The sequence below is a fragment of the Rhinolophus ferrumequinum genome, chromosome 4 (assembly GCF_004115265.2).
Source record: "Rhinolophus ferrumequinum isolate MPI-CBG mRhiFer1 chromosome 4, mRhiFer1_v1.p, whole genome shotgun sequence".
NCBI lineage: Eukaryota > Metazoa > Chordata > Mammalia > Chiroptera > Rhinolophidae > Rhinolophus > Rhinolophus ferrumequinum.
Window position 1 is genome coordinate 101,574,003 of NC_046287.1, and position 16,596 is coordinate 101,590,598.

General features: G+C 40.1%; 1 protein-coding gene across 13 annotated transcripts in view; it reads right to left on the reverse strand.

Moving 5' to 3' along the window:
- The window catches only part of KATNAL1 (katanin catalytic subunit A1 like 1), a 79,895-nt gene that overhangs the window by 25,210 nt on the left and 38,089 nt on the right, over window positions 1-16,596 (reverse strand). For 12 of the 13 annotated variants that reach the window (XM_033104633.1, XM_033104625.1, XM_033104632.1 and 9 more), the window contains 3 exons: window positions 12,590-12,758; window positions 1,180-1,307; window positions 693-798 (listed from right to left, as the gene is read on the reverse strand). In XM_033104633.1, the coding sequence (XP_032960524.1) occupies window positions 693-798; window positions 1,180-1,307; window positions 12,590-12,758 (403 nt within the window). The remainder of the gene's footprint in view (window positions 1-692; window positions 799-1,179; window positions 1,308-12,589; window positions 12,759-16,596) is intronic. The other variant, XM_033104637.1, reaches the window with a different exon arrangement.

The window sequence follows — 16,596 nt, forward strand, 5'->3', positions numbered from 1 at the left end:
TAAATCTGTAACGGTCTATTAAGTCATGAGAGGAAATCGAAATGCCAGGGGTGTCCCCAGCTATTTGTGCAAACAAACAGGTGGATGTCCTGGGGACAAACAGACCTTCCCAGCTAACCCAGAAGGGCAGTCAGATCATGCTTTTATCTCGGCCTCTGGTCAGAGGAAAAGAAGACTGCCTATGCTAAGACCACAGTAGGCCAGGCAGCAGCAGTTGGAAGGGTTTTTCAATACGCTACCATGAAAACACTGGACTCAGGAGGAGTCAGTCCTGGGCCAGCTCTAAAGGATAGGGCAGGCTAACGAGAAACATCCATTCTGATTATGCCTGACAATTATGCCAAGTCGAGATGAAGTGATCAAAATAATTAGTGAGAAATGTGCCAACTTCTGGAAAGGAATTTATCTGGTCACTTATTCTATAAGACTGTATACTAGTACAATTTAATTTGCTTATTAACATCTTATTTACGGAAACAGACATCTGGAAAATTCTTAGAACTCCTCTGTAGCTCAGCGACCCTGAGGGAAGTGACTTCACTGAAGACTCCTTCCCAACCCCCGGCCATGCACAGGCAGCACACGCCACAGAAATTCAAATCCAGGCATCCGGGCCCAACTGTTAGTGCTAATAAACACGTCTTTCATTATGATGCAAGCGGCATTTTTATACCTATATCAATAAGCCTCACCTTCCACGGCCTTCTAATCCCTTTGAAAAAGTCAGGCATCCACATTGGAAGAACAACAGCTTCCCTTAGCAACTTCTTAGCTTCTTCCAGGTCTGCTATGTCATCCCTTTGTAAGAACAGCAAAGTCTCATGTTTATTCAGGGACTCCTGTGATTGACGGTCAACACTAATTCCTTTCATGTTTCTTACTTAGGAAATTGTTCTTACATTAAGAACATTACTCTAATTCTTACCACATAAAATTTGGTCAGTGATCAGATAACACTGCAGGCATTAATCAGGACATGCTACTCCATTAACAACATCAAATTAACATGGAAAGTATCGCCGTTATGTCTAACGAAACAACTGTCTTGTCACTGCCACACACAGCCATCATGGCTGCAGTCACAAACAGGAGGTTAACGGATGACTAGAGAAGACACACCATGCCAATCTATAACTTGTTTCTCTACCACTTTAATTCCGGAACATAAAGGACACTAACCAATGGATGCTAGGATTCCTCGAGACGATGTCTCTCTCGAGGGCTTCCACCAAATCCTTGTCATAGCCAGCGCCATCAAATTTTGGAATTTCACCATCACTTGCACCATCCTGCATGTTTTTTCTTCCCTGGGGACAGACATAAAAAAAGAACTGGTCGATGACAACACAATTTTAATGAACATCAAGCTGTAAAGATACTCAATTCATCCTTTAAAAATTAATTTTTGATTATTTTAAGATCGTGTGTTCTGATTACCCAAATGCCATCCTCCCCTATTTAATTCATCAGAAACAGATGAACTGGCCAACTTTATTAAACATACACTTCTGCAAATCTGCATTCTTGGGGGAGAGCTGCAGGTAAATGATCCTTACAAAGTACGTGTGGATTTGTGGACGCAGGAGATTCCTACCACCGCCAGAGAGTATTTAGAGTACCGACACGGAGCAAGACAGAAAATTCATTTCCTGAGGACCTACTTACTACATGGCAAGAAGTCTCACGTATGTTACCTCATCTAATACTTACAACAGCCTACCAGAGAAGGGCTATCATTCTTATTTCTGCAGGTAAGGAACTGGACTCCGAAAGGCTGGAGTAACTTAATCAAGTTGGTAACGTTGGAGCCGAGACTTTAACCCAGGTCTTCCTGACTCCCCAAACCTGTGCCCTCCCCACAACCTGACACCTCATGCGTGGTTGAGTCAGCTTAAAGCTTCAGAGCAGGTGTGTACGGCCTGTGACATCCTCCAAAGCTGGGAGTTTGGGCTGCGTCTTACAAAGCCTTTTCCCTGCCGCTGTAAGCACCCCTCCGGGTTCAGTTTCTTCCTAGAAAGGTGCTGGGACTACACCATAAAGTCACTGTAACGACAATGGCAAAAGGACCTTTTTAAATAGAATTATGAAGACCATTAAAGCAGTATTCCTTACCCCAAATTCTTTATCTAACAATATGGTGGCTTTCAAAAAGAATTACGTGCTATAGTCTCTGTGGGGTTCTGCCAAGGTTCCCTCAGCTCTGGGGAACTGGAAATGAAACATGCTCGGCTGCCAAAGAGAGTTCAACCACTGGACTGCTTCAGCAGGCACAGCCAAGGACCTCCCAAAGCGTCAGCCCCCAGCTACTGTGTACTACAAAATAAAAGGGGGACGTGGTCAACAAATCAGTCAATTTCCTAAGCGGAAACCTGAAGAGAGAGAACAGGACGGACCTCTCCTACCATACTTCATCGGAGATAAACCATAGGCTCAATCATTAACGCTGAGAGGGGACTAAACGGCCCCCATGGCAAATGCTCTAGCTCAGTGAGTCACCAGGTAAGTGATCAAACAGTACTTTAGTGACTTGACCAAAAAATGAATAATTTACTGTTTCTGGATAGCATGGCAATAGTGTTAAACTAAGTTTTCAGAAAGATTCTTGTATTTCAAATGACAAATACCAATACTGACACGATTAAAAGGAACAGATTTCTGGCATACTTACACAATAAACATAACATCATCAACAAATTTCAAATAACTTCAGCCTAGAACCACACTTTATAATACAGATAGGCCGAGGCTATCTGTTTGAAAGTCACGTTCAAACAAATCATTGGGAGTACTATAATCATTTAAAAACTCTTCTAGAAAATAAACCAACTAAAGAATGCAACAGAAATTAGTATGTGTGGGACTTAAGCCTTGATACAGCACTAACCAAAACAATCAGTATTCAAATGTAAGCAGACAGCCATTTGAATGTGACGGGTCACGTGGTGGGAGGACTTGGTGAACATGCCAGGGAAAGGAGAAGCTGACACCTCCTGAAAGTGACGGGAGGCGGAGGGCTTTAAGAAGAAGCATATGGGCAACTGTGTCCAGCACATTTTATTGAGCATTAGGTTTTTGATCAGTGAATGAAATATACTGTCTGCCCTCACCGAGCATCTAGTCTAGTGGAGGAAACACGTAACAAGCGAACAGACCGAAAACACACATAATTGTGTGAAGTGCCACGAAAACACTGAGAGGTCTGTGTGGCTAAAAGGCATTGAGCAGAAGGAAGAGGGTGGAAAGACGGGCAGAAGGCAGCTCAGCTGGGCCCCTGTGGGCCATAGGAAGAGGTTTGGATTTTATTCTAGCTACATGTGGAAAGTTCTGGAATGTGTTAAGCCTGGGAATGACAGGATCTGGTTTACATTTTAAAATGACTCCCTGGCCACTGTGTGGAAAGACGGGTGGAGGGAGAAGCCTAAGCAGAAAAATAAACACCTGTTGCCGTACTCAAGGCCAAGCTTCTCCAATCACAGAAGAGGACATGTGGGAATAAGCCAGTTGACTGCCTGGCCCTACGACTCAAAATTCCTCAGTGGTAGAGATGAAGCACTCCAAAGAAGATTCAAATCAAAAAACAAATTTAGGAAAACTAAAAAGACATAATTAATATCCTTACATTGGGAAATCAACAAAATGGGTGACAGTTAGCCTTCATTACAAACACTCAGATAAACGGGAATAGCGGTACTGAATGGAAGTACTTGTGGTTACAGCTGATCAGCGAGATTAGCCACAACACCTAAAGAAACTTCCTTTTCAGGCAATAAAGCTTACCTCACCAACACACTAGCACCTGTACAGTTTATACTATTAATACCAGCTGCAATGTCACTTAAATGATCTTAGAATTCTTTGCTTAGATTTTTACATTAAGTGACAATAAGGTCAACACTGGCAAGAATTAGATATTTAGCATGAGGGCTGATACTTCTAAATTACCCCTATCAGGAATGGTTTGTTAGTGATCTTTCCTTAGTATTGGGAATCATTCTATTTGAGGAAAATGAGGCTAAAGCTGGTAACTCACCCAGTATTACAGAGCCAATCAATGGCGCAGCGTGGCCTAAAATCCGAGTAACGGTTTTACACGTTACTGAGTGCCTTCTCCCACTGGCAGACGAAGCAAACCGTGGCCAATTACTAGCTTCAGGCCTTGAATTTCAAGGGAAATACTGACACGTGAATTACACCCAGAGAAGGTGACCAGGACGGTAAAGGGTTCAAAGCCACGTCACGTGTGGGCGGACGAAGGGCCCTAGAGATGTTTAAGCTGAAGAAGAAAAGGCTAATGGAGCAACACAACCAACTGACCTATTTACCTCTATTTATCTATTTCCTTCAAAGAACCAGGATCAATATAAAGCGACAGAAGAGGTATATCAACAAAAGAAAGAATTTTCTAACAACGAGTTCTGTCCAACAAAGGAGTTCTCTCTTGTTAGGCAGTGAGCAACCGAACATCAGAATTACAAGCTAATCAGTAATAAGAACGACTGGCCCACAGCCACAGGGATGCGTAAGCTGAATTACAGCTGACCTCTGGTAAAGCCACTGCCTCCCACTTGCCCACTTACTCATCTGTTTCCTGAATTCAATAGCCCAAGGGACCTGCAAAATTTCTTGGAAATCTCCTTTCTCTTTTTTTAAAAACTTGTCTGGATTCTGGATCGTGTCTGTGTTAGTTCCCCTGCCTTCCCATTACCTTACAGCCGACACCTGTGTACGGCTTACTCTGTACCAGGCAGGCACTGTTCTCAGCACATAACCATCTCAGGACATAACCATCTTTACGGTACTGAGGTGAGTACTCTTACTATTTCCATCTCATAGTGAGAAAACTGAGGCACAGAGAGGTTACGTAAATTGTCCAAGGACACACGGAGAGGTCCTAGGCAGTCTGGCTCTGGAACAATGCTTCCGGCCACTTTGCACTCTTTGAGCTACTCCTACCCCACTGTGAGACACATTCACACGGAAAGCCAGACGGAACTGCTAAGCGGCATCCCACTCTAAGACTTCATTATTTTACAAAGAAAAACAGGTTGATAAATGCAAAACAGTGCTTACTAATTTCAGGGCTATGCCCTGCATGGAGTGTTCGCACAAAATACATGTACATTGACATAATGAATCCACAGCATTCCACATACTTGTCAACGTAAGTGTTCTTTCAACAATATTACGAATACTTACTATGTGCAGGCACTATTCTACCATGTTTCCCCGAAAATAAGACCGGGTCTCATATCAATTTTTGCTCCAAAAGACGCATTAGGGCGTATTTTCAGGGGATGTCTTATTTTTTTCATGTACAACAATCTACATTTATTCAAATATAGTCATGTCATCTTCTTCTGGAACATCGTCATATCGTACTAAATGTGTCCGTCTGGCTGACGATCTTAACTGGGGCTTATTTTCGGGGTAGATCTTATTTTCAGGGAAACACGGTAGGTACTGGGGAATAGCTAGGAACCAAACAGACAAAACTCCCTGCCTTCGTGAGGTACACATTCATGCTAGGGTACACAACACATGAATAAGTAAAACAATTAGGATCAGAACAGCAAATAACTACTAGAACCTACTGCAATAACATAAAAAAATAAAAATAAAAAACCAATACTATAAATTAGCTGCCATCAGAGAAAGAATTTGTGGAGTGATTTAATGTCAAAAGACAGAACAAGACATTTCTTAAGAAGAAGTCACTGATAATATAAACCACCAATAAACGTATGAAAGAACTTTTGACCTCCCAAGTTATCAGGTAAATACACAAGAATGGTTGATATGCTGATAAAATCACAATGAGGTATGATTACCCCCCTCTCCCCCGCAGGAGACAGACAACATCAAGTGTTGGTGAAGATGTGACACAACCAGAAGTTTCATGCTCTGCAGGTAGGATCACCTGGCAAAACTACTTGGTGTTATCAACATACGCATATCCCACGACCCATCTAACTCCACTCCTAGGTATACATACGCTCACTAGAAACGCTCACACATATACACCAAAGGAAAACTATAAAACTATCCAAAGTACCATTACTAATAATAGTTCCAAATGAAAAGCCATCCAAATATCATTAACAGTGAAGCAGATTTAGCTGCGCGTAACACTGCATATTAACGAAAATAAACTTCAGACGTATGCAACAGCACAGAGGAATCACATCAACGTACGTTGAGCGAAAACAGCCAAAGAAGACTTCCTGTACACAGGCTTCAAACCGGGCATTACTAATATATGGTTTCGGAAATCAGGACAGTGGTCACCTTTGGCAAAAAGGTAGCAGGGATCGGGAGGGATCCTGAACATGGTTTCTGAGGAGCTAGGTGCTCTGTCCCTGACCCCGCATGACAGTGACGTGATTACACAGTGCTACGGGCGTTATGTGCACTGGTGTGCTGAAGCTGACTCTTACTGGTTTGCAAGAGCTGATTATTCAATTTTCTGTTCTGTGAGCCGGCTGCAAAACACGGCCATTAATGAAAATTAAATTACACAAATTTAGAATAAATATTAAAAACTAAGGTGATAAATACTCAGAAGCCCTCACTTCTCACTATTTAACTACTACCTATGCACGTGAGGTTACTTCCATCTATCACAGCGTTATGGTGGAGACACTCCAGAACAGTAGGCTATCCCCCGTCACCTCAACTGAGACCAGTGACATCACGTGGGCAGCCTGAAATTGCTCACAGCGAGGTACCACTGATACTGCAGAAATCAGCAAATGCTACAAATCAGGGCTTGATTTGTTGTTTTGTTAATTGTCTAGACTCAAGAAAGTAATAAGGAAAATGTTAATAATGCAGATAAAACGTGAAAGTGTCTCACTTCCATCATTGTTACATTACATATAGCACAAAAAATTAAGGAAAGTTTTCCAGTATTTGACAGTTACTATCTGATTCATCAACATTGCGAATGAGTGAAGCTCCAACATGTTTCTGGTGTTACTTTCATCTTTCTCATTAAGGAAAATAAAATCCCAACCACCACTCATGTCAGAGCTCCATCTGTGTTCATCTGTGCACTGCAGCCCCAGCAGAGGCACTCTGTGACAGCCCGTGGACTCGAACCTTTACAACAGAGGGTCCTGGACATTGTCGTGTTTGTAAGTGAGGTGCTACACATCCTTCGTACCAGTCAGATTTAGAATAACCGTGTGTGCGATTGTGTATGTGTGTTTGCATAAACACACTCACTTTTTCCCCGGAAAAACAGTTATTAAACATTGACCAGTCCACTGATGCTTAGACGATCATCACTCATCAAGTAGTACCCTTATAATTTGTGCACTTTCCTTCAATAAAAAAACTTTTTTGAGGTCACTGTTCATGTGTATAATCACCAGTCAACAGCTCTGAGAAGAATATTCCAATCCAGTTTACAACATCCCTCCATTTCAGACATTCCTAGACCTACTCCATCATGAGAAGAAAGTTTTCAAAAACGGCCATTTGTCATATGCAATTCAGTGAAATGAAGTCCTGTCAGTTTAATAACATAACTTACTGTACTTAAGTCTGAATTATATTTAAAAGCATATACAGCTTTAATCGTAAGATCAGAATGGACACACTGCTCATTTCACTAAGAGTCGATTAATCATAAAGCCATAGTCTTAAAAATACTTGAGAATCAGAGTTGATTGAATTAAATTTATTTTTGGTAATAATACAAAAACATTTCTTCTGCTACCTAATAATTTATATTTAGACTATCCTTTCTAAATAAAAAATGCGATTAGTTATTTCTACATACATTTCTATACTGACTCTAGCCTAATAAAATAATAATATATCCAATTTTCTCAGATACATTCAAGTAAACTGAAAAATATAGCTGTAAAGGTTAATTTATTCATCTGACTCCCTCTCATCAATAAGAAAATAATTAACTTGAGGTCAGGAGTCACACTTTTTTAAAGTTTGTATTCCTACAACCTGGAAGTATGACTTACACAAAATATTCACTTATTAAAAGAGGTGTGTTAAGTAAATGGGGTCACTGGCCCACGACAACTCTGGGGATGTCAGAGGGGAAAGCTGGAAGGACAGAAAAACATCACTATACAAAGTGATTCTTACTTATTGAAAAACAGTATTTTTAAGGCCCGGCCTTAAGTGGAAGCCTGTCACCAGTTTAAACAAAGAAGGAAAAATTTAATCACTCTCAGAAAGTGAACTGGTACTCATATCAGAGCTAAGTATTTGTGATACATTAAAATAAGATACAAGTCTTTTTAAATAAGAGGCTGTATAACTTAATGATTAAAAGCTCAGGTATCAGAGTTAGAGTTTAAATCCAGTTTCCATCACCTACTTCCATTTTGACTAGTACCATTATGATTTCTCCATACGTAAGACAGGGAAAATAATGCTGAGTCACAGAAATGCACGGGAATTAAATGAGCCAATATACGTAAAAAACTTCACTAAGGGCCTGGTCCAGTGTGCTCAAGGAAGTAGTACCCTCTGTTGCTCCATCACACAGCTCACAACACCAAACTAAAAATCCAAAATACCACGGATCTTGGACAAGATCTGTATATTTCTTGCCCTCACTTTTTTTACATCTACAAAGTTCAGTAGATGGAGTACAGCAGCAGCTTTCAGACGTTGGACCATGACACAAGGTAATAAATGTATTTTATATCATGAGCTAGTACACACAAGCAGATAATTATGTAACTGCATTCTTATATATTCATATAACTATTTTTTTTCTCAAAATAATACTGTCCTTATTACAGGCAATGCACTCTGAATTTTCTGGTCTATTCTACTTTATTTTATTTTTTTTTAAAGCTGATTGCAACACAAAAAAACTGATTTTTAAAAACCAACAACACTGGGGACTACAGTATCTCTGAGGACCCTTCCAATATTCATTTTCAAATTAGCTTTCAATGGCAGTGGGTATCTGTCACTTTCACCTGAATTGCCTCAAACCGTATCACAGCCCTCAGAGATTTTTAGGGAGTCTAGTATTCTAATGAGTATTTGAGTACTTACAATAATCATAACTGAACCGAGTACATCTTTCAAATTCTAATGAAGTTTCCATAAGGGTTTTTTTAAAAAATTGTAGTTCCTTTGTTTCCAAAGTGACTCGAAAAATATCTTTTATCTTCAAACAACTGTAAAGTTCTGTTTTGTTTTTACAATAAAGGGCTTACTTTCCAGTGACATTCTGAGTACTTACATGTCTATGAAAAAAATAGCTAAGATTTAGAAAATTATTTGGAACTTTTTAATGGAAAAACAATTTATGATCTCCAGAAAAATTGATGTGACATTCAACAAATGCTGCCTGATTTTTTTGTTCTTTGCTTAAGAATCACATTTTAAAATCAACATTTCCTTAATTGTCCTGGGACTCTTTTCAAATCCAATCCAGATTTTTAATCTAGTTTGGTAGGGTTGCTACATAATATGAAAAATCCTAAAAAAAAAAAAAAAAAGAAAAAGAGGATAAAAGACCTGTGACTTCACAAATTCCACTCCAAGCTCCACTACTTATTCTATGACCTCGAGCAAAGTACTTAGCTCTCTCTATCTCAGTTCTCTACCTCATAGGGCTGTTTCAGGAGTGACTGTCTAATCACTCTGAACAGTGCCCAGCAGGGAAGCACCCAACAGACCTCCACCAAAGCGTTCTGCTCTTGTGTTGTATGAAATTAAGGTGAAGATGAAAAGTGCCTCACCCAGTTCTAAAATTCACCTGAAAGCTACTAGCAGAGTGAGGGACAGACTTCAGCCCCTACTTTATTCTCTAAAATGCAAACCAAGGTCAGCTGAACAAAAATGAAGAACAGAGGAAGAAACAAAGATGATACGTAAGATACAGATTTGTTACGTATCGATTACATGGCTTTTGATAAGGGGGGAGAACCAGTTCAATTCTATCAGCAGGAAAACTTAATTTATTTATTAATACCCCTCACTCACAAAAAAGAATCTGAGATGAAATCACTCACTGTTTTATGGCATAAGAGCTCCAACAAACAACAAACATAAAAAAATCTAATTCATTTTCAGTGTCCTAATGAGGTAAAAAAGAGGTAGAGTATGTCTTGAATCTATCTAATAAATACTCAGAAAATATCAGTTTTATTCTATCATGGTCTAAACATCCAAAAGGCCTAAGAAGTTGGGCTGTGTAGAGTCCTTAGCTACTGATTAAAATTACATAACAGGTGAATTTTACCAAACATTCAAAGAATAATTAACATCCATCCTCCTCAAATTATTCCAAACGATTCAAGAGAAGGGAAGGCTCCTGAGCTCATTTTACGAGGCCACCATTACCCTGATTCCAAAACCAGACAAAGACATTACAAAAACAAAAATGATAAGCCAATATCCCTGATGAACATAGATGCAAAAATCCTAAACAAATATTAGCAAACTGAATTCAGCAAAACATTAAAAAGATCATACACCATGACCAAGTGGGACTTATTCCAGGGATGCAAGGTTGGTTCAATATTTGCAAATCAATTAACATCATACACCACATAAACAAAATGAAAGATAAAAATCATATGATCATATTAATAGATGAAGGAAAACATTTGACAAAATCTAGCATCTATTTATGATAAAAATTCTCAGCAAAGTGGGAATAGAGGAAACATACCTTGACACAATCAAGGCCATATATGACAAACCCACAGCTAACCTCAGCAGGGAAAAGCTAAAAGCATTCTTCTTAAAATCAGGAACAAGACAAGGATGTCTACTTTCACCACTTTTATTCAACATAGCACTGGAAGTCCTATCCACAGCAATCAGACAAGGAAAAGAAGTAAAAGGCATCCCAATTGGAAAGGAAGAAGTAAAACTGTCATTATTTACAAATGACATGATACTACATATAGAGAATCCAAAAGAATTCACAAAAAAACTATTAGAACTGATAAATGAATTCAGTAAAGTAGCAGGATACAAAATTAATATGCAGAAATCAGTTGCATTTTTATACACCAATAATGAACTGTCAGAAAGAGAAATTAGTAAAACAATCTCTTTTACAACTGCATCAGAAAAAACAATACACCTAGGAATAAATTTAACCAAGGAGGTAAAAGACCTATACTCAGAAAACTATAAAACACTGAAGAAGGAAACTGAAGAAGATACAAATAAATGGAAGCATATACCATGCTCATTGATAGGAAGATTAATATCCTCAAAATGTCCATACTACCCAAAGCAATCTATACATTCAATAAAATCCCTATCAAAATACCAATGGCATTTTTCACAGAACTAGAACAAATAATCTTAAAATTTGTATGGAACCACAAAAGACTCCAAATGACCCCAGCAACCCTGAGAAAGAAGAACAAAGCTGGAGGTATCACGCTATGTGATATCAAACTATATTACAAGGCCATAATAAACAAAACGGCATGGTACTGGCATAGAAACAAACACAGAAATGAATGGTACAGAATGAGAGCCCAGAAATAAAACCACACCTATATAGTCATTTAATCTGTGAGAAAGGAGGCAAGAGCATAGAGAATACAGTCAATAGTGTTGCAACAACTATGTATAGTGTGGGGTGTACTAGATTAACCGGGGGGAATCACTGGATTAAAGTACATATATGTCTAACCACTATGCTGTACATCTGAAGCTAATATAAAATACTGTCAACTATAACTGAAAAAAATAAATAATTAAAAAAATTATACATAGTAAAAATACTCAAATTTAGTATATCATTTTGAAGGATAACCACTTGCTATTGGTTAGATTTTCATTATAAATATCATGGCATAAATGTGATTACACATCCTGAATCCCTCGCTAGTAAAATAAAACTTCTTTGTGGCAATTAAATAATATCATCATTTATTTATGACATCACAATGAGAATGGGAAATGCTATCACTCAAAATTTATTTTCGTTTTTTCATTAAAATTAAGGCTAAAAGATGTGTCAGGTCATCCTGGTTCGCTCCTCTGTAAGGTTATCTTCAGCCCATCTTTCTAAAGTCAATCTAAAGGGCAGTTCAGAATTTCCACCCAGTACTACGTTTATTCACAGATCAATTTCCCAGGTAAAGTAAATGCATACAGTGAACCCTAACCAAGGAAGGTTTGCTCCTTAAGGACAAAAAATCTTGTTCTAAAATTTATAGTTAAATCGAGATTTGTTTTGTTTTGTTTTTAGCAGCAGTGAATCATATCCATAATCTTATTCTGTGAATATATACATCTACTTCCTTATAAGTCTTTCCCCTACAATTATGTTTTCGTTTATTGTTCATTTTAATTCAGAATGATTGTTAAAATATATTTTTCTAAGTTTTAAAATTTCATTTTGAATATTTCTACAAAAGATCCATTTTACAAAAAGTGTGTGTTTTCAATATACCTCTGTGGTTACTGGCATTGCAGGATGGCCTTCAAAGTACAAAGACTATTTAGGTTTTTAATTCAGACTGTTAAAAAATCTCTTCTATATCAAAAGCAAGGTACTCTGAAAAGGCAACAAAACGATACTTTGCACAAAAGTCACGGGAGTCAAGAAGTGAGTCCCACAGAGTCTTGCCTTGTCATCTCTCCCCCGCGCTCTGCAGTCCTTCTCTCTACTTGTGGAGGGTTTTTCACTCTTCGATATGGGATGTGCTCGGCCCACAGGCCCCCGGGCTCCCGCTCCTGGCATTTCTTTCCTCAGAGGTCTTACTTCTCGGTTGGGACGCCTGATCTGAGGTGGAGCTCTAACAAGGAAAAAGAAAAAGAAAACGTAATCAAAGGCAAAAGGATTTCCGTACCACTTAGTCAATAAAACTATTAAGTCAGGAAGGCCAAAATCTCCATTTTCCCCCTTTTGCCAATTCATGGCCACAACTATTAGGTCAGTTTTAAAAAGTGCTTTTCTATAAAATATACTGGTTGACACTATCATTATATACACATAAGACACATACAGCAGCAATTATTTTGTCAAAAATAACTATTAATCACCAATAGAGGGCAACACAGACTATTCCCATCTAGTAATCTTAACAGTGTAATGGAAAGTCAATGACATTATTCATTACTGTCCTAAACCAAGGGTAACTTCAAAAAAAAAAAAAAAAAAAAAACATTAAAAGCTGAAAGAACAAGAGAATTCAAAATACGAATATGTCTTCTGGCACAGCTTACTAATTTTTTTTATTGGGTAACTGTGTTTTTTCCAGGACCCATCAGCTCCAAGTCAAGTCGTTGTCCTTCAATCTAGTTGTGGAGGGCGCAGCTCAGCTCCAAGTCCAGTCGCCGTTTTCAATCTTTAGTTGCAGGGGCACAGCCCACCATCCCATGGAGGGAATCGAACCGGCAACCTGGTTGTTAAGAGCATGCACTCTAACCAACTCCGGCTGCCCACCAGCAGCTCAGGGGCAGCTCAGCTCAAGTCTTTTGTCTTTAATCTAGTTGTAGAGGGTGCAGCTCACTGTCCCATGTGGGAATCGAACCGGCAACCTTGTTGTTAAGAGCACGCGCTCTAACCAACTGAGCCATCTGGCCGCCCCACTAATTTATTTACAATCAAAATGGTTTTTCTCTGCTTCTGTACTGGAAAATCTAACATTTCATTCATCAAATTATGCTTTGAGCGTGTCAAAAATCACAGGATCCTTCAGATTATACAGGCCCCCAAATGTGAATTAAATTTTTTGATAACTGTATGGTGACAGATGTTAATTAGACCTATTAGGTGATGATTCTACAACGTACACAAAATATTGAATCATTATGTTGTACACCTGAAACTAATATAATGTTGTATGTCAATTATACCTCAGATTAAAAAAAGAATTTTGGTAACTATATCAATGTAAGTATGCGCACAAAATGGCGTATTTTGTTTCACGTAATGTGAAACATGTCTTCTTCAAATATTAGGTTGTTGCGAAAGTAATTGTAGTTTAATAGGTTCAAAATAAATGCAAAAACCGCAATTACTTTTGTACCGACCTAACAGCAAAATTTTGAGATTACTCAGCACAGTACTTGACTCTGGGTGTTGGTGGGACTCTATCACTTTGTGTATAATTTCTTAGTTCTTCCCTGAACTGTCTCTGCCTCTGTTTCCCTATCTTTTGTCTTTCCGCACTTGCATTGCCCTTCATATCCTGTGTGTGTATTCCTTATGCATATCTATTATTATCTCCTTTTCAGCTTTATGCTTTTTTAAAAATCTTTATCGGGAATATTGGGGGACAGTGTGTTTCTCCAGGGCCCATCAGCTCCAAGTCGTTGTCCTTCAATCTAGTCGTGGAGGACACAACTCAGCTCCAAGTCCAGTCGCTGTTTTCAATCTTAGTTGCAGGGGGCAGAACCCCCCATCCCAAGTGGGAATTGAACCGGCAACCTTGTTGTTGAGAGAGCTCGAGCTCTAAGCAACTGAGCCATCTGGCCCCTCCAGGAGCTCAGCAGCAGCTCGTTGTCTTCAATATAGTTGTGGAGGGTGCAGCTCACTGGCCCATGTGGGAATCGAACCAGCAACCCTGTTGCTCAGCGCTCACGCTCTAACCAACTGAGCCATCTGGCCACCCCTCCAGCTTTATGCTGTCAATTCATCTAACACATCATGGAGCTTCAGAAAAAATAGCACATGTATATAACTCAATAAACCAAGCAAAACAGGAAAATGGATAAAAAGCCAGGAAGGCTGCAAACTCGAGGTAAAAAAGGTTTTTTTTTTAAAAAAAAACGATGACAGTATATTGCAGGTCGAACGGAGCACCTTCAGCTTGTTGGAGTTAGACCACTACGTGAACCTGCTACAAGAGAGGCTGGTGGAAACGGAATGCCTGCCTGTTAGGCTCCCACACTGACATCTGAACCCGTGGAGTTCAGCCCCATTAAGCAGTGACGTACTGAACACCCATTAGGAAGCACACAGTCTACTATGCCAGGCCCTCAGAGGAGCCAGAGATGAATAAACAACCTAGTGAAAGAAGTCCACAGAGAAGGAACTAGAAAATGGTGTAAACTGGCTATAGGGTATTTTCAAATTTAAAGGTATTATATTATTGGTTCTAGTGCACTATTAGTCTTTTAAGCATTCTGCCAATAAAACAAAAATGTGATGAGACTGGTGAAGAATAAAAAACTAAAAATGTTGCACTGTTCTATTCCTAGTATGTCAGTGGATTATTTAATATATTGGTGTATGTATATACGTTTTGCCTGAATCCGATTCACAGGAACGGCTCAAGACAATAATGACATGACAATCCCTTCCACACAGAACACACACCACGTGTGCCTTCTGTCAGCGGCTGCGCCTGCTATTGTCGTATTTGTGGCCTTGCTCGCCGAGGCACAGCCAGCCGGAAGCTTTGCCCACCAGCAGGCCTGGCCATGCCGTGCACCCCAGAGCTGTGGGCAGGCTTCCCCGCCCGGCCTGGGTGCTCAGGGTGAGGGGCAGTGGGCCCTGCGCCCCCGGGCATGTGCCCCCGCGCCCCACCTCAGCGCTCGCTGAGGGCGACTGGGGAGACCTACGCAATCCACTGGGCACACAGGCAGCTCGGCAGAGCTGTGTTCAGAGACTTACTCCAAGGCTCGTGCACGGGTTGCATCCGTGTTTCCTGCCACTGACTCTCCCTGCCACTCAGTATTCTGACGGCTCCTAACCGGTGGGAGGGCGACTGCTCGAGCCGGGCATGCCATCTGTGGCCAGCCCACGTCTCACTGAAAGGGTGCCTTGCTCTGCAAGTCCTCAGTTCCGTCTCACTGCAGCTGGATGTTAGACTTGTAACACATCCTGTCAGCTTCCCAAAGGGCATCCCTGAGTCTGTCCTCCACGAACGCATCACTGCACAGTGCCACGCTTCAATCAGGGACTCAGTGACAGCTTCCAGGCTGTGGGAAAATGCATCTCAAGGCTTCTTTGCTGGCTTTTTAAAACGAGACTTGATAGGGTTACACAGCATCGTCATCTTCTGTCCTAAAGGTCACCGGACTAGCTTCACTTCTTCAACTACAGAGAACAGCTGGCAGAAACGCAGGTGAAAGACCAGAATGTCTACACTATGCTTAGCTCTCCTATTTGAGGACATTTCCCTGTAAGAATGGGAAGAAACAGGTCTTATTCTATCATATGCAAATAAGCCTGACTTCCTCCACAATCCAATACTTCCTCTTTCTAAACTGTACTGTTAAAGGTTAATGTTGTATGTAAACGTTCTTATCAGAATTGCTTGTAACAGCAAACACCTCAGAACAACCCAAACGTCCACTATCAGTACAGGCATGTGAATTACTGTACATTCACACAACGGGACACCGCAGCTACATGTCATGACGACAAGTCTCAGAACCATCGTGGTGAGTGAAAGCGTGAGTTCAGAGAACACATACAGTGTGATTCCAGGGCACTCTTTGGGGGTACAAACGTATGTACTAAAAGTATAAAGAAGGCAGGGGAAGGGTAAACCCAAATTCAGGACCGTGTGGAACCCAGAAAGGGGAGGGAGGAGCTAGCTCACGGGGACTTTAATGGCATCAGTAACGTCCTTTATCCTAAACTCTGTGCTGAGTACACAGATGCTACCGTTTTGTGATTCC